Here is an 18,317-nt window from a genome sequence, read left to right on the forward strand (position 1 = left end):
GATGAAAAAAATGTTATGGCAACCAAAAAATCTATGATATTATTACTGAACAATCGAGAATATTCATTATCACTTGTTGTGAGTACATCGCTAACGATAGGTGTTAGTCGATTATGTAAGTTTCAAACGAAATCAAAAGACTTGGTGTTGAAATTGACAGTGAAATGCATGAAATTATGAAAAAAAGCAGCTGTCGTTCAAAGCGCGTGTTTTTGTAGGCATGGTATTATTTTAATTTTAAAAACTATAAGAACGGGCCCGGGCTCAAAACAGTAAAAATGCCTAAAGTTAAAGCTGAAAAGAAGTCGAGAGTGCACAATGAAATTGCGAAACAAGGTACCCTCATACTTTTTAATGAATCTCTTTTATTGTTGTTATTAAAAATGTGTTTATTTTAGCTTTCCCAGAGTTTCAGTGATAATTTTAGGGAACTAGAACATACACTGGATCTTTAAATATCCTTCGATATGACTGAAAAAAGTTTAACTTATTAACAGTAGGTAACAAAATAAATAATACCTTTTTGTACTGAGAGCCAAACAAAACTTTCTACCCTGGTATATATTAGCTAAGAATATCATCATATCATTTTCTGTCTTTCAGGTATACAATTTAACAAGGATTTTGGACAGCACATATTAAAAAATCCTCTCATTATAACTTCAATGCTAGATAAAGCGGGATTAAGGCCTACAGATGTAGCACTTGAGATTGGTCCCGGTACTGGTAACATGACTGTTAAATTACTTGACAGAGTAAAGAAAGTGGTGGCTTGTGAAATAGATACAAGGTAAGTTGAGTATATAATTTTCATTTTTTTATCTTTTAATCAATTCAATTTCAGCCTGTATATAAAAATGTACTGATGATACTAAATAAATTTTCTGTGTTACAGATTGGTTGCTGAACTTCAGAAGCGTGTCCAAGGCACTCCTTACCAAGCCAAACTTCAAATCCTTGTGGGCGATGTCCTCAAAACAGAATTACCTTTCTTCGACATCTGTGTAGCCAATGTGCCGTACCAAATTAGTTCTCCTCTAGTATTCAAACTGTTACTGCACAGACCATTCTTCAGGTGTGCAGTTCTCATGTTTCAAAAGGAATTTGCTCAGAGACTGGTAGCTAAACCTGGTGATAAATTATACTGCAGGCTCTCTATAAACACACAGTTGTTGGCTAGAGTTGATATGTTGATGAAGGTCAGTATTACATGGACAGATTATTAAATAAAAATACTCTAGTTATGAAGACATTGCTCTGTAATTAATTTTATTACTTCAACAGGTAGGCAAGAACAACTTTAGGCCACCACCAAAAGTGGAGTCCAGTGTAGTGCGAATAGAACCAAGAAACCCACCCCCACCTATAAACTTTGTGGAATGGGACGGTTTAACGAGAATAGCATTTGTAAGGAAAAATAAAACATTGGGAGCCGTTTTTAAACATGCAACAACTATGGCTGTTTTAGAGAAGAATTATAGGGTGCACTGTTCTCTACATAATAAGGTAGGCCTGACTGAACATGTTGGGGAGAAAAATTGTAGACTATTTAATTGTAAACTGAACATACAAAATTGATCAGTCGCTTGTTCGTAGCTAAGATTACTAATATATTATGTTGGTTTCAGGAAATTCCTGAAGACTTTGACATTAAAGAGAAGGTACAAGAAATTCTAACAAAATCAGAAACAGAACAGATGAGGGCAAGGATGATGGACATAGATGACTTCATGAAGTTATTACATGCCTTTAATTCTGAAGGAATACATTTTGCATAACATATCTTATTAGATGATAAGAATAAAATATATTATTTATATTTCTTTTTTATTAACTATTATAGTTTACATAATAAAACTAAGACAACATATTCCAGTATTGGTTGGTGAACTGGGTTAAATAAGTTCATTTTTATATGGGAGAGGCCTTGAAACCTTTGCCAGCGTAGTCATCTTCTTTGCGGGTTGACTTGAAGGGGAACCCAGGTTGTCCTGGCAGAACCATGGGTTTGGAAACATGGACTCTCCAACCACCCTTCTTGGTCCAGTCCTGAAAAAAAAAAGGAATTCAATAATTAGTTTCTGTCGGATGACATCTAAATCACTACCTCAAGCACTATGCTATGCTATAAATATATAAAAGCCTTGATTATATTACAAACGAAATCAAATAATCTATTACTTACATTTCCATTGTATTTGAAGTAGTAGTGTCCACAAAGAATACCAAAGCCAATCATTATAAATTTCCCAGTGAGGTACCTATAGTCAGCAGCACGAGAGGCTCCCTGTAAATAAGTTACATATTACAGTGTTTATTGTTTGACAAATATTGTTCGTTGTTTACTGGACTTAGGTTAACGTTATGTAACCTTACCAAAACTGGCGTGAGAGCTTTATAAATGTTATCTAAAGGAGCACGGTAAATGCGGCGGAATATATTGGTACGTTCTTTCCAGTACTCTGGAACATGAACAGGTTCGTGAGGAGCCAAGACTTGATCCTTCAGCCACTGCTTGCGCCAAGCTCTCTCGACATCGGTCATGCCCAAACATCTTTCACGTTCAATTGCCACACGCCCAGCAATGGCCATGGGCTTTACACCCGCTGTTTGAGCCATGTTTTCGTTTTATTATGTTAGTTACTGTGCCAATAGTTTTTCCTTGAACAAATACAACAAACCAAGTAGCGCACTGTGGTGCGGACAAAAATATTCTTTTTCTTGACATTGACATTCATGACACATAGATGACACATGATAGTACCTGTGACAACCGGATTTTCGGGTACTCCCAGACTGTTATACTGTATGTAATGTTCCATGTATCCCGCGATTTAAAGAATATCTTGACCGGGAGTGCACAGGCTATTAGGAAAGATTGCCACACATTTACTGATCATTATCACTGCTAGTGGCATACACGTCAGTATTTTATCCCCACATTCCAACTTGTATAAAATTAAAATAAAGATCAAATGTCGATCAATGTCGTCCTGTGTATGGCGCGCTTTCATCAAAATTATTTTATATGTACGTCAATTTCTCTCTACTACAGTGTCCCCATAATAAATAATAGTCTGTGGTAGTATTCTACTCTGTGAGCAAATAGTTGGGAGATTTTATCTCTCCTCTCTTTGCTTTTATCAATTCGCGTTTTGATTAATTTAGTCAATTTTGTTGAGTTGTGGATTAAAATATCCCTAGGGTGATAACAAGAAAGATGCCTCGATACCATAAGGTGGAAATTAATAAAACAGAATGGATTGTCCCGGAAAGATATCAGATGCTTACACCTGTAGGCTCAGGTGCTTACGGACAAGTTTGGTATGTGTTTGTGACTATATAATCGGCAGTATGCCAGTAATTATTTCTATTAGAAGCATGCATTTATTTATATCAATAATCCCAATAGCACGCAATCCACTAAGCAACAATATGTAAAGTAAGTAGGTACATTGCCCTTACGTGGGCGGGCTGACTATGTTGTCTATTCTTGAATTGAATAAATTGTTTACAGTTCCGCAATCGACACACTGCATAATATGAAAGTAGCGATAAAGAAATTGGCGAGACCATTCCAGTCCGCCGTGCATGCAAAGCGCACTTACCGCGAGCTTAGAATGTTGAAGCATATGAACCATGAGAATGTTATTGGTAAATATGTGCTAATATTTGGAAAACTTCAAACACTGGGTTTAACTGTTAGCCAGCCAAGTGAAATCTCCTTATTTACTATGTTTAGGTTTGCTGGATGTATTTAGCCCTGAGAAAACATTGGAGGAGTTTCAGCAAGTATATTTAGTAACACATTTGATGGGAGCAGACTTGAACAACATTGTCCGCACTCAAAAGCTATCAGATGACCATGTTCAGTTCTTGGTTTACCAAATTCTGCGAGGTCTCAAGTACATTCACTCTGCAGGAATCATTCATAGAGTATGTAATTTTTTATCTTAATTCCATTTCATATAAAAATAGAATGGAAAGACATTTAGATTATTAATTCTAGACACTGATCCTCAATCATTCATTTTAGCATATTCATAATATCACAAGACAAATAAATTGTCAAGAAAGAACTAATTAATTAAAATTTTCTAATATGAAAATGATATAGTCCATGAAACTTGCATGTTTTAACTTCACTTGTAATTTTTGTGGCATTGTCTTAAAGTTAACACAAATATTAATATTGTAGGATCTAAAACCTTCTAACATTGCCGTCAATGAGGACTGTGAGTTGAAAATATTAGACTTTGGTCTGGCCAGGCCTACAGAGACTGAGATGACTGGCTATGTAGCTACGAGGTATGTACACCAAATTATCTTCATATTTACAACATTCATTTAAGACAACAACAAATATGTTTGCTACTTGAATCCCCCTTCCAATATGTAATTAAAAAAACTTTGCAGGTGGTACAGAGCACCAGAAATTATGCTCAACTGGATGCATTACAACCAAACAGTTGATATCTGGTCTGTGGGTTGTATCATGGCTGAATTATTGACCGGCCGAACTTTGTTCCCTGGTTCAGACCGTATCCTTTTAATTTTATTAATGTCTATATTTATGTTTAGAACTTATTTTGCATGTATTTTAAATTCTGCCAGTACATTATTAAAAAAAAAAAACATTTCATATTTGGAATACAGGTTTCTATTTTTATTTTTCTGCATACCAGTATTATTGCTACATTATTTTGTTTGTAGGTAATTAAATGTTATTGGTTCTCACATAATTTTACTGTGTTTATCAGAAATTCGGCTAAGTGCTCTTGCTAACTGGGAAGAAGTAAGGTACTGTGTACTTGTTAAATAACCATGCCAAGAAACATTCTATTCCTCATGTGTATATTTAACTTTCCATTGACTGCATTTCTCATAAATTCAATTTAATAAAACAATCTACAGTGGCTCCATAAACTGGTTAGTTTTATGATAGCTATTTATGCTTCCCGTGTAAGTAAAGTATACCTACAGGTTCACAACATAGTTACAGCTTAGCTTATAATTTTTATTTAAACCTCAATGGCTTTCAACCTTAATGGATGAGACAGATATCCATCAATTGAATTTGATCATGGAGGTACTCGGAACACCCGCTAAGGAGTTTATGTCGAAAATATCTTCAGAGTCTGTAAGTAGCTTCCATTGAATGTTTCAGCGGTGATATGGTGTAACGTTAAGTGTACATACATTATAATCAGCATTAAGCAAAGAGCTTGCCTTTAACTTGCTTCAATTGATGTTGTTATGTCATGTCAATAAATGGCTTGTGTAAGTTTGGTGCTTGTGTAACCTTAACATGCGTGTACTCAGATATTGATCACCTCACAAGAATATTATTCTTGTGTGGAAGGCCTGATCAAGAGACTATTGACAAAATAATTAGTGAAGAGGTGAGTAAGCCTACTAAAAATTTAATCTTGTAATATTAAATTAAGGCAGACATTAATATTTTCTTTGACGCTTTCTAATATGCAAGAATAAAACGGCACTGTAACTATTTAAAATGTACTAAAAATGTAGTTTTAAAAATAATTACAAGTCAGATTTTATGCGTCAAAAGATAGCAAGGCCGTTGTGAATATTGTGTTCCATCTGTTTGAATAGATGTAGGTGTGTACGCATTGTAAAAGTTCTAATGAGCGTTCTACATAAAAGAAAACATGGTGTGTATTGTTCGTGACGTGTCAATTTGTGTTCGTCCAGCTCTGCTTATTTCAATGTATATGTACACTGAGTCATCATTGAAATTAATTCATTAAAACAAATAGTTTATTCGCCGTGCTGTACAAACATCTGTCTCAAGTGCACATTTAATGGTTTTGAATCATTCTGTTTACTTACGACAACTTTACGATAAAAAAGTCATAAACATTATGAAAGCTGCAAGATAAATAAAATGGAGGAAAATAATTGTCCCAAGATTATTCCTCGTACATGTACAAGACGTAGTTATATTATTTGTACGATTTAATTGTAGTCGGCAAAGAAAATGCAATTGATTTGGCAATGGCCGTAATTAAAATCACAGTTATGATTTAATAGATGATGGTATTAAGTTTATCCTTGTAACGATAAACTCTAGTCAACAACTCGTGATCATTGAAACCATAGATATGATAGGATAAAGACAAGCAAGTCAAAATACCGTCCTGGAAAATAGCAGTCAAAATTTTAAATCAGATAATTAGACATCCAAACACGGGGTAGACTTGCAAACTACAATAGACGGAAGCATGCATCTATTGGGAACCTATTATTCTATGCATACTTATATTATAAAGCTCTGGATTACCTTGAATCTTATTGAATTAGCTCCAACACTCACGCCAACGTTGGGGGTCGGCCTTTCTATCGGTCTTTTCTTTGGATTCAGTCCAGAAGTTGGGACGAATGTTGGCACCAACATTTGGAGACTTTCAACCTAGTTAGATATACTTCAAATATGTGGTGGTATTCGACTGTTTCAGGCTAGGAACTACATTCAGTCTCTGCCGGCGCTGAAGAGGCGTGACTTCCGTGAAGTGTTCCGCGGCGCCAACCCGTTGGCCGTCAACTTACTTGAACTCATGCTCGAGTTGGATGCTGACAAGTAAGTTTTTTATTTCTTTCCCTGCCCCACCTGTATATAGAGCCTAGCAGTAGGTTCTTTCAAGTATCTAAAGAAATCCAGATGACTTTATTTTTTATCGTGTTCAAGATCGCATGTTAGTTATTTTCAAAGACGTACTGACTATCAAAGGTGTCTTATTCTTAACCTTAACTAGAGCTAGAAATCATATTTTGTCTTATTCCAATTGAGAGGATAAGCATTGGACAGAATCTGTTTAATCATTTCCCTTGTCAAGAGACTGTTTCGGTATTCTTAATTTGTATGACTAAGCATCGTGTAGGCAGTAGTTCACTGGTGTAACCAGTTTCCAACCTTTTCCTTATTGGTTTGGAATAAAAATAAATATCATGACATTGTAAGTATGGAGTATACTTTACATATAGAATACGTAGGTACTTACCACAGCTACTAGTGTATATCAAGGGTGTTCTTGAAAGGAAAGTTTTACTTACTCGTACTTGGGTTTGAAGTTCAAACGTTTTAGTTCAACAGCTCCTATACCTTTATCCGCCTAAAAAGTTCGACATAAGAAGTCTTTCTTCTTACAAGAACATCTCCTAAAATGTTCGTTGTTCTTAAAGTTTCAAAAACCTATCGTCAATAGCCCAAAGTCAATGAGATTTTCGAACTCGAATCTATCAAAATGTTCGCATTGCAGACGTATAACAGCGGAACAAGCGCTCGCTCACGAATACTTGGCGCAATACGCCGACCCAGACGACGAGCCAGTGTCGGCGCCCTACGATCAGAGCTTTGAGGACATGGACCTGCCCGTAGATAAGTGGAAAGGTATGTAAAATCAGTAAAATATATTTGTTAAATGAATAACCAGGTAACAAGTGGTAGCAAATGCAATGGGTTTCGTAACATGGGTCTGAAAAAGCCCCTCGCAGCTATAAGGTACTGTTCGTTCTCAGTAGTTTTCTTCTACTATCTATTTATTAGATTAAAGGATCCGCGTAAAAATATTACAGACCCAAAGCTTTTGCTTAATCTGGTAATGACAATATCATTCTTCTAACCAAGATGCAGGGTAACATAAATAAAACCATCTGATCCCATTTTAATCCTATATCAGAATAATTAAAATGGGATTCGTAGCGAATAGTTTTCTTCATAGTAATTAATTTCATAAACATTTTCTATACTTACATTACCTACTGTGTCTCCGGAATCCGGAATAAGACTTGCGTATTTAAAAAAGTTAAATAATGTGAAACTTGTATATCGATACGCCAATTTTTTTCTCGTGAAATATCAATGAAATTACGTCATTGTTCTGGAGGTTACCGATATATGATTGGCATTAATTAGAGTGTGTATCTACATATGTGCACCTTATCTCTTAAATTCATATTGAAGAGGTTTGTTCCGTTTGTGGGTTGGGGGGGCTTATCGGATCGTTGTGGTACGATAATTGGCTATCGAACAACTATCCTTGCAGATAATTCTAGTAAAAAGGACTTTGGTAATCAATATTTTGAAATTGCTTTTGTCGGAAACAAGGTACTTATCAGTGCGATTTTACGATTATTCTTTTGGAAATTTATCATTAACTATCTTGTTGATGTATTTATTCCAAAATGGGCTGTTTAGCTGCACAGCAGAATTTATACGGAAGACAATTTTCTTGACCATATATATTTACTTAGATTTTCGATGAAAGGTTTTTTTATGTGTAGATATTTAAAAAACTCCGTTTTTTTTACAGAATTGGTGTGGAAAGAAGTGGTGGAATTCAAGCCTCACCCACAGCACATGAACACAGTTGTAGAGGTGACTCCATCTTAAAATCTAGCATTGATTTACTTGAACATCGCTGTTGCAACACTTGATCTATGGCTTAATACTATCAGGGTAAATAGTAACTTAGAGTTTAGTGCAGATATAAATAAGTATCGCAAGTCATACACACTACACAGGCCTTATGCAGTACATTTAATATAGCTGGATTCAATAGTAAAACGAAGCAATAATCGCGTAGGAGATCTTATTTACTTGGATTATGTTCAACATAGAGAATAATTTCAACTATTCTTATTTCAAAACTAAACGATCCCAGTTATATTAAAAGTAAAGCATTAGCACTCACAGTACTACAGTTCATATTTCAGAATGACACTCAAAAATAGATCTTTTATCTAAAGGCATTGAATGCTAGTCGGAGAGTTCAATTTTGTAATATGGACTGGAGTTACATAAATATGGCAATGTTCAGTCGTAGTTTTTTACATTATACAATTTTAATGAATTTAAATCCTTTGTCACTGCTGTGTTTAGCAAGCTATATTGTTTACCCCTGACAGCTGCGTTGATTGTAAATAATGTAAGTGGAGTATTTTACGAATGGATAATAATATATATTTGATAAGTGTAAAATGTTAGGTTCTACTTCATTAGTCTTTACTTTAGAACAGATTAAGTTGAGGTGCCTTTTGTAATTTTGAAACTGCCTTTAAAATTTCGATAAAATATCGATATGCAATATGGTAATGTTGAGGTAGCCAAGCGTAAATTATTATTATTACTATAAGGCTTTTTATAGCAGAGTTATTACTTATTACGTAGAGTGGCTTATCTGTAATCCATTGTCAACATTTGCACATTGTACTTTTTCCGACAGTTTTAATACCAGGCAGATTAAAGTTCCAGATAATATAACTTGCATAAATAAGCGCACGTAGACTAACATTACACAAGGTGTTTGATAAATCTTTTTGATGTCTAAAATAAGAGAAAGACTAATAAAGTAGGACCTACATAATAATATATTATAGAAACTTGTCAGTTTCGATATAAAGTATATTTTATTACGAAAAAAAATAGAAATAAGAAATCAAGCACAAAGCTATTGTAAAAAAATCAAATAAAAGTTTATTTTTGAATCAAGTTTTATGGTATCGAATTATTTCAACCAAGCATTTAATGCTGTAAGTAAAATAAAATCAAATAAAAATTTATTTATTTTGAATCAAGTTTTGTGGTATCGATTTTTTTCAACCAAGCATTTAATGCTGTATTAGGTTACTTTTGGCTTCTATTAAAGTCCGAAATATAATCACATGTCTTGATGCGTCAGAAAAATATCGGTTTCATACATTTAGTATAGTTAGACATTATTATTTATCTGACGTGTGACGACACGTATATTTCAAGCTTTATTCCAAAAGGATTCACTTTCTTATACAGCAAGCAGTGTGGAGTTTAAATTTTAACCTAACAATACAACCACAACTCTTGTAAAGTTCTCGAAAATGTAAACTTTGAATAATCGAATTAAATAAGAGCAATATACTTTCTGCATTGAACGTAGATTCGTATACATTTGTAAGTAAAGCTTAAGTGTCATGCAGGCACGGCATCGGCAGTAGTCACTAGTCAGTGCACTATATTACCGTCACTAATGGCTTTATATGCTGGTGCTAACTAATTTGCTGCTAATTATCGTTAGTTAGACATAAGATTGTACGTTTTAGCAGAACATGCTTCTTAGTAACATCACCTGTTGTAGTCCAAGCGGTTTTACCTAATGTTAAGTATGGAGAACGTTTTTAGACCAGCCGTCCATCTAGGTGTCACTTTATTTTGCTCAGTTTTGACACTACCTTAATAAATAGAATGGTTACTTTGTAAAAGTAACGAGGAAAAAGGTTTTAGGAAGGGATATGTAAGATTATGAAATACCAATATTATTTGCCATTTCTTACAGAGGTTGTGACTAATACGCGAAAAACATAAATGATGGTCGGTATCTTATAATGATCGCAGCTAGAGACATCTTAATTTCTTCAGGAGACTTTAAATATTTTTCGCGTATTAGGCCTGGCAACTGTACTTTTATGAATATTTTTAAGATATAATATTATTTTATGATACAGATTACGATTTGTAAGTATTACACAACGTAGTATTTGTATTACTGTTGGATTTTAAGAGTAAAACATGAAATTATACAAAAGTTGCTTTTTATTTTCCTCCATGATTAGATATTCAGATCAATCGGCACCTTGTGAGGCATTTTTTGACACAAGTTTACCTTTTCCCTCGTGGTGTGGGTCTACTGATCGATACATGCCAAATGTCTGTTTACAAAATGCCAATCGTCTTTAGCACTCTTATTCTTTCAAGAATCAAGCTCTTTTGGCAGAGTTATTTTTATAGTTTATAATACGTGACTATTCCACACGAATGCTGACAAACAGATAGACAAATGTGTTGTTCAAATATGCGTATTGCGTTTTCGTAAGTGAAACAATACATTAGATTGCGAAAAGAACTTTTTTACTTGTGAACATTACAGATAAAAAATAAGTAGGTCTTGTATCCGAAGTGTGGACTTGGTAAATCCATAAATGAAAGCTTCTATCAAAAATAAAAGATCAATTTATACATCACTTTAATTTCTGGCTTTTACCAGTAAGATACATTTCCACTGTAAAAACTTTGTAACGGCCATTACCTATGGCAAGATTTTCTTTACATCATCATCCTGGTTAATTTCGAAAATCAGACATCTATCTTACGTTTTATCTATAAAATTATTTTACAGATTCTGAAGAAAGCCACAATCGATGCATTTTTATTCCACTAACCCATGCATCAGCGACGACGCTGATCCTCACAAGAACTTGCAAATTATTTTGTATTTATACACTTCTATTTACAGAGCATTCACAAATTAGAAAATGATCATAACTAGTTATCAAAATACTTAAATTAAAATGAATCATCCATAGTCTACTTAAATACCCGTATTTTTAAATAAAAATACATATGATTTATTTATACATTGCCAAATGGTACGCTTGCATGGCTTACAATATCTTTAAATTTGGATAATAAAATCAGGATAGAACGCAAATTATGCATTTGTTTAGAATTTATATTTTTAGTTGCAGTCTTGAAGTGTTACACTCAAGGAACTTGCAGTAGTCTAAATGTGCCACGGATACTAGCGGTAATTATATTTTCGGATAACGGCCCTACATACATGCTAAATATTTCGATTGAACTCCAGAATACATACAAACTTATTAACTGTACAAACTGTAACGTATATGCAGTCACAACAGCTTTGGTTTATTGTTTCCCAGTGACATTACTATTTATACCAGTTCTATGTTGAAAGTAAAAAAGCGATTGAATCAATTCTTACGTGTTATAACTACTTGAATGGTTTATTTAATAATTTATCACAATTATATATTTTACATTATCCTTCATGACGACGTAAACGGTCCAATTTTCTGTAACGTAAGATTCAAGGGTAAGTTGTCTTCGGAATCCGACGAAGTTTCCGGAAATCGACGACCCGTCGCCGATACTTCGCTGTGACCGACAGGTAACTCTGTACTGAAAGGCCGAGAGTCATTTAAAGCGGATGCTGTGGACTCGACATCGGACCGACTTCTGGTAGCAGTCACATTTGAAAAATTACTGAAATTTGCACTTGAATTTGATTCATCAGTATTCCTATGACTATTAATAACATTTACAACACTTCTCAGTCTTCTATTCTCGCGGCTGTCGCGCCGCTGGCGTTTCCTTTCCTTGTTCGACTTGCGCCGGTCCCTGCTCGACGTGCCGCTGGTGCTGGGCTGGTCCAGGGCAGGGATCGTCTGTTCGGAGGGTATGGCGGTCCACTCGCTACTGCTCGTTTTATTCGAGGACTTGACGCCTTTCCCAGAATAAGATTTCCGCTTGTTCCGTTTATCTTTTTCCGGTGACTCTGCATTCTTCTTTTCTTTGTGGTGTGATTTCTTTTTGTTTTTCCTTCGATCTCTAGTAGAGCTCTCACTGGAGTTTTTCTTAGATTTCTTTTTGACTACATGTTTGGAGTGGTCGGTGTCGTCGTTACAAGAGGAGGTCTCGGCGGTGGTGGAGGAGGGTGCGGGGGAGGTAGACGCGGTGGAGGAGGCGGAGGTGTCGCGGCACGTGTCGCTGGTGGAGGCGGAGGCGCGGGGGCGGCGGCGGCGGCGCGGGGGCGGCGGCCGGTACGAGCTGTCGTCGCTGTCCGACTCGCTGCACGCCGGCCGGTGCCGCTTCAGCGTCAGCTTCACGGACGGCGCGGGCCGCAGTTCGGGGCGGGGCTCAGGCACTTCCAACGGTTGAGTCGGCTCCGGTTGAGGAGTGTCCTGTACGATGACGTCGCTGTCGGAGCCCAGCAAGTCTACGATCTCGGGCGTCCTCTCCTGAGGAGGCTTTATATAACCGACGACCATCACTTCTGAGGAGTCGTCGTCGGTGTCCGATTGTGATATCGTTTCTATAGGAATGACGTTATTAGTAGTGGGCTGGGAAATATAATTTTGAGGGTAAACAGGTGCCGGGCATCTTGAAGGGCCGGGGGGTGCCTCGGCCGGTTCTGAACTTGAAACCATTACAATATCCGAATCTACACTTGCTTCAGTGTCCGAACTCGATATCACCTCGTTGACCATTGTGGATATTCTACTATCTGTGGTATACTGTACATTGCGGTCATAGCCGGTCATATCATAAGGGGTCGAAGCGAAGCAGTATAGCTCATGTAGGAAGTGCTCGGTTCTGTCTCCGAAGTATCGATGCATTGCTTCTCTAAACTCTGTCGAGTTGATATGATGTTGTGGCAGCAAGTCTAGGATCCGAGACATGACGTAAGAAATATGGCCAATGTTTTCGTTTAGTAAATAATGGAGTTCTCTGTTAAGCCAAGGCACCAGCCGGTGCATTTGTGTGTCATTGTACCTTCAAGGATGAAATTGATAGATTTTAATATGTTCAGAAAAAGAAAGAATTTACTATTACAATATTAACAATCAAATAGTACTTTTTCACCTATAAACTAATCAAGAAAACCACACTAAATGGAAATACAGACAATACGAGTAAAGTTACCTGTAGAACTCAGGCGTACAGTCGCGGAAGCGGCCGGTGAAGTCGGGCAGCGGGCGCGCCCACAGGTTGTGTCGGTACACGGTGCGGCGGAAGGACGCGGGCGAGCGCCGCCGCCGCGCCGGCGCCGGCCGCGGCCGAGCGCCCGGGAACACGTCCGCCATGAACGGGTAGTGACGCAGCAGCTGCTGGATCGCGATCGTCTCGCGACGTGGCAGTGTAAGGGTTGTCCTGAAAACAGATAACGTTCATTTGTTTATTATTCAAGGATTCTTTGAACCATCAAAATGTGCAAGTCATCAAAATACCTTACATATGCTTTTTGTCCAGAAGATTCTAAATTACATAGAGGCCTTCTTACACAATCACAGATATTATTGTGCAATATTCCCTGGCGACCTTAATCATTAAGATATGATATAACATAAAATATTTTAGGACTGTCCTTTTTATAACCAGAAAATATTTCTGTAATATATGTAGGGGTAATGGTTATGTATGATTTCATGTATATAATAACTCATACAAGTACCAGGCCCATTGTACCTGTATCTGAACCTGTGTGTTGCTGCGGTGACTCTGTCAATGTCGATCCTGCTGCTCGACTCCTCAGTTTGTCGCTGTACCACCAGGTACTCTTCATACTGGTGGTTGGAGCGCACATTGTGAATAATTGACCTGAAGGCTTGCTTGCACAGAGGGCACTCAGCTTTAACCTGGAATTTCAAGTTACTTATTGTCTTCATGTTCATTTATCATCATCATCTAGCTGCAAGATTCTAGCATATCATTATGAGCTTCCTATTCTATTTCCTATGCACATTATTATGATAAAAAATTGCACAGTATTTGCTATTATCAACTGCAGAGAAGTAGGCATGAGTAAATTAAAATTATCATATCTAGTAAAACACAGACTTGATACTTTAGCTGTTGTTCTAATTATAGAAATGGTTGTTATCAATTTTTGAACTAAATAGGTACTCAATGAATTCATTCTGAGTTAGGATTTTACAATTACAAGAACCATTTAAGGTTATATTTTCATTATAAAAACTTACCTTGCTCCAAGTTAGAAGACATGAAAAGCAGAACTGGTGTAAACAGGAATCAGTGAAGGACTTGTTTTTGCATGTTCCAAGGCATATAGCACAGTTGGGCGGCGGGGAGCCTGAGCGACTGTCAGGCCGAGGGCTGCTGTCATCACTCTTGACACTGCTGGGGTTGGCTCCCGAGCTGTCGTCTTGAGCAGCAGAGAGTGCCTCCATGGCTAGTTATCTGGGGATGTTCAAGTATTGATATCAATTTTTTTGGTTCTTTGTGACTTAATATGACTACATGAATTGATAATTTGCAGGCATAAATCACATTAGACTACACTAATATAAGGGGCATATGGTTTATGACATTGAAGTGTGTGTATTGTGATCTACAATTTAGTCTTTAATAAAGATGATTAACTTAAAATAAAACTATCTGTATTAAACTGTTAATGATGATTTTGCATAATGTTCTATCTGAAATTAAACATCTGTGTCTGCATTATAACTAAGATTACTTACACCGAAACTAAAGACTTATTTAACGTTACTTATAAACGAAACGATAGGCAAAGACAGCATAGTATGTTTATTCACAGATCTGTATTGCAGTTTATCCTACTTATCATGAAATGAAATTACGAAGATTAACGAACTGATATGCAAATGATGAGACAAGAGCGGCACATAACATCTTTTCTTATATCAGGTAATGGAAGTTCATGAATTGATAATACGTACCTACTGACAATCCTGACAATGGTGTGATCTTGACAGATTTCTGAGGAATTGTGACGTGACGAGAGACGAGTACCTACCAATTCAATCACTGAGATTCGATTTCAACTCAATACTATAAAAGTCCGCAGTTGTATTAAGTTATAACATATGAACATAGCCATATGATCATGATTAAACAATTAAAACTGCACTTGACATAAGCGTTTTCCAAAAGCAGAAATAAAAACACAAAAATCAGGTCTGGATCTGCAATAGCGCATTATAGTAAACACGTCCGTCGCACACATGGAAACTGGAATGGAAATACCCACTTATATTCTAGTAATCGACTGAGAAAGAAAATGTATTCCGCTTCATAATCGACATCGCAGTCGCAGATGTGAGTGATACAGATGATAAAACTTATAGAGATTCACAATGAAACAGAACAATACATCAAACGTAGTAAAATTTTCATTAAGCCCTCTATAGACGATCAATTAAATTATGCAATATTTAAGATGAAGGGTTAATAGTAGTCGCATTGATTTTTATCGACTAAAATTTTATTTTGTTACTTTATCCTGTACTGTTCTGTTGTTGTAATATTGCACAATGTTATTGTAGGTGAGCTAATGATAGGATGATAGTGAACACAATGTTATTGAAAGCATACATGATTATTGTGCGGGTTTGCTCAGTGGCGTAGCGTGGGTATCTGCCGCCCGGGGCAGTTGTCGATTTTGCCGCCCCTTCCCGTGTATTTTTTTCTAACAAGTGTTACTGGCCGTTTGTCATTTTTAAGCGACTTCAAAAAAGGGGAAGTTATTTTTTTTTGTTTATCGACGTTAAAAATCATCAAATGACCCTTCCCGCTGTGGGTTAGCAGCGGTGAGGGAGTGTCAGCCTCTTACTGACTAAAAACCGTCGTGTTCCGTCGAAGGCCTTTTATGTTCCAGAGCCGCGGTAACTCTTTCGAACAACCTGCAGCCCCGGTAGAAGGGGGAGGTTCTCAAGTAGACTTTTCTTTTATATCTTTGTTACTTGATTTCTTGAAGGTTTTAAAATTCTTTTAGGTACGCAGGCTAGCGAAGTAGGTACCTATAAGTATATATGAAATTGAAATAATTTAAAAAGCGGGGCTACTTTAAACTGTTTAACAAATTAATATAATTTACGGGACTAACACCAGGCCTCTGTCACTCGACGTACTTGCGCGCGATAAATGCCTACCGCTCGCTGGGTTACCGGTAACCCCACGCGGCTCAGGGCTTTCAACAGTCACGCGCCGCGCGCGCGCTCCAATATTATTATTTTTATTTCGTGGCATGTTATGCTGTTGGTTTTTATTAGGTTTTTTAAGCTACCTAACAAACTGATGGATTATTTTGAGTTGTGTTGGTTTATATGCTATTATTGTAAGATTTAGAAACATTTTATATTTATGAACTTATCTAGTAATTCAATTTTTTTTTATAAATTAATACTTATCTACTTTATGATTTTAACAACAGAGATCATTAGGTACTTATTTTACTTTAGATACCTACTTAGTTAAATATGAACTGTATTGTGAGTTTTGTGGCTCAAAACACATCTCAAGTGTAAGTAGGAATAGTTCTGGTCCAACTTAATGACGACTCGGCACATTACGCGTGTCGCTACGCAGAAACCAATTTTAGGTAAGTATGTATCAACACTCGACGGAGTTGTACCATATGGGGTATGGCACTTGTGCTCGAAAAATAGTTGGAAACCGCCTTTGATTTTGACGAAAGCCTTACTTAAGTACTTACCTATGCTTACGTATTAGGTAATATTTAGTAATATGTACCCATACTCCATTTTAGTAGGCAATACAATAGTTAACTAAAGAAAAATATTCTTGATATTACTTTTTATTTAAAAACTCAGTTTTAAAAAAGGCTATCTTAAAATAAGCGTAGCTTTGTTTTCCTTTTAAATATTAATAAATTGTAAGAAGCAACCCTAAGCGCGGCCACGGCACGGTTGCGGTCACTGAACTGTGCGCTATCGCATTGGAATAACAATCAAGCGCTCGAACTTTTAAGGTTCATTTTATAACGCAGCTAGGAATTTGTAGGTAGTTGGGGAACTTGTAGGTGCTTATAACAGTAGGTATGGACTTTTTTGTATGGAGTGATTTATCTGTTACGTAGTAACTATTATATAATCTGTGCTAACACTAAAACTAGTTTCCATGGAACTATACCTAAGCGTGAAATTTGGCTTGTATCTAGGTAGGTATTGCTTATAGCATTCAAGTTTATCTAAACCTTTTAGTCATGAGGGACCACTTTAACTAAAGTTTGTCTTGCCGGGGACCACCTCGTCGGTTTATCTAAAGGAGATGGCCAAATTTTCATAGTAAAAAAACCCAGAATCGACAGCAACGAAATGGGTACCAATGGGTTCATTATGGTAGACCTTTGATGGTGCCAAAAATTCCAGTCTGAAATCCATGGGGTATAGGAGCTATATCATATTTTCACAAATATAAGTTATGTTGAATTTATGTGGATTTCAAAGATTATTTACATAGAGGACCATAAAAAACAAGGTATACTAACATTATACATGCGAATAGTAACATCACCATAGTTACAGAGTTTGCCTGGTAATTAAAAGGTCTTGAGTTTGACCCCCACCCATTGCACTATTGACATGAACCATTCCAGATACCTACGACTAAGTACCGACCTTACCTACATGAAGAGGTTTCCCTGTTATGTGTAAACTTCTGAACTGGCAAAGGTTAATTTAAAAATAAAATTAAAAGTAAAAAAAAAGTTATTTTTAGTTGTTTAGTCATTATATTCGCATTAGTGAATAGTTCTCGTCAATGCGAATAATATAAGCCCAAACATGAGGTAGTTAATATTTACCATTGCCGAGTTCTCTTGATCTTCTCTACTCTCCATCATCTGGTCAGCTCTTCCAACCTTCACTCGTGTATAGTGCTAACAGACATACACCTAAGTGTAAAGTTTTTACCCTATGCACAATTTCTAATGAACAGCAAACAGAAAAGTTAAGCTTTT

At 36.4% G+C, this 18,317-nt stretch overlaps 4 protein-coding genes across 7 annotated transcripts; 2 read left to right on the forward strand and 2 right to left on the reverse strand.

Annotated features, from left to right (window-relative positions):
• Positions 1–160: 160 nt before the first annotated feature.
• LOC124634280 (probable dimethyladenosine transferase) lies at positions 161–1,817 on the forward strand. Its single transcript, XM_047169771.1, has 5 exons — positions 161–336; positions 604–790; positions 896–1,199; positions 1,285–1,506; positions 1,629–1,817. Exons 1-5 carry the CDS (start codon positions 279–281, stop codon positions 1,776–1,778), a joined length of 921 nt encoding a protein of 306 aa, XP_047025727.1. The 5' UTR covers positions 161–278; the 3' UTR covers positions 1,779–1,817.
• Positions 1,814–2,769, reverse strand: LOC124634286. The gene is made up of 3 exons (XM_047169785.1): positions 2,377–2,769; positions 2,186–2,287; positions 1,814–2,049 (listed from the first exon to the last, which is right to left on the reverse strand). The coding sequence occupies exons 1-3, from the start codon at positions 2,617–2,619 to the stop codon at positions 1,912–1,914; spliced, it is 483 nt and encodes a 160-aa protein (XP_047025741.1). The 5' UTR covers positions 2,620–2,769; the 3' UTR covers positions 1,814–1,911.
• Positions 2,770–3,081: 312 nt separating this feature from the next.
• Positions 3,082–10,580, forward strand: LOC124634272 (mitogen-activated protein kinase p38b-like). 2 transcript variants are annotated; one of them, XM_047169757.1, is made up of 9 exons: positions 3,082–3,324; positions 3,518–3,654; positions 3,743–3,936; positions 4,199–4,308; positions 4,417–4,541; positions 5,323–5,402; positions 6,480–6,601; positions 7,281–7,411; positions 8,334–10,580. In XM_047169757.1, the coding sequence occupies exons 1-9, from the start codon at positions 3,221–3,223 to the stop codon at positions 8,411–8,413; spliced, it is 1,083 nt and encodes a 360-aa protein (XP_047025713.1). In that variant the 5' UTR covers positions 3,082–3,220; the 3' UTR covers positions 8,414–10,580. The 2 variants fall into 2 exon arrangements, with proteins under 2 accessions (XP_047025713.1, XP_047025703.1); XM_047169747.1 differs by lacking the exon at positions 5,323–5,402 and adding an exon at positions 5,061–5,140 and having other exon boundaries at positions 3,087–3,324.
• Positions 10,581–11,001: 421 nt separating this feature from the next.
• LOC124634251 (E3 ubiquitin-protein ligase Topors) lies at positions 11,002–15,727 on the reverse strand. Of its 3 annotated transcripts, none has more exons than XM_047169736.1 (5): positions 15,277–15,727; positions 14,557–14,773; positions 14,054–14,211; positions 13,499–13,726; positions 11,002–13,348 (listed from the first exon to the last, which is right to left on the reverse strand). In XM_047169736.1, exons 2-5 carry the CDS (start codon positions 14,761–14,763, stop codon positions 11,842–11,844), a joined length of 2,100 nt encoding a protein of 699 aa, XP_047025692.1. In that variant the 5' UTR covers positions 14,764–14,773; positions 15,277–15,727; the 3' UTR covers positions 11,002–11,841. The 3 variants fall into 3 exon arrangements, with proteins under 3 accessions (XP_047025692.1, XP_047025676.1, XP_047025684.1); XM_047169720.1 differs by having other exon boundaries at positions 14,042–14,211; positions 15,277–15,726; XM_047169728.1 differs by lacking the exon at positions 15,277–15,727 and adding an exon at positions 15,058–15,227 and having other exon boundaries at positions 14,042–14,211.
• Positions 15,728–18,317: the final 2,590 nt, after the last annotated feature.

This window comes from Helicoverpa zea, chromosome 1 (genome assembly GCF_022581195.2).
Source record: "Helicoverpa zea isolate HzStark_Cry1AcR chromosome 1, ilHelZeax1.1, whole genome shotgun sequence".
Classification (NCBI taxonomy): Eukaryota; Metazoa; Arthropoda; class Insecta; order Lepidoptera; family Noctuidae; genus Helicoverpa; species Helicoverpa zea.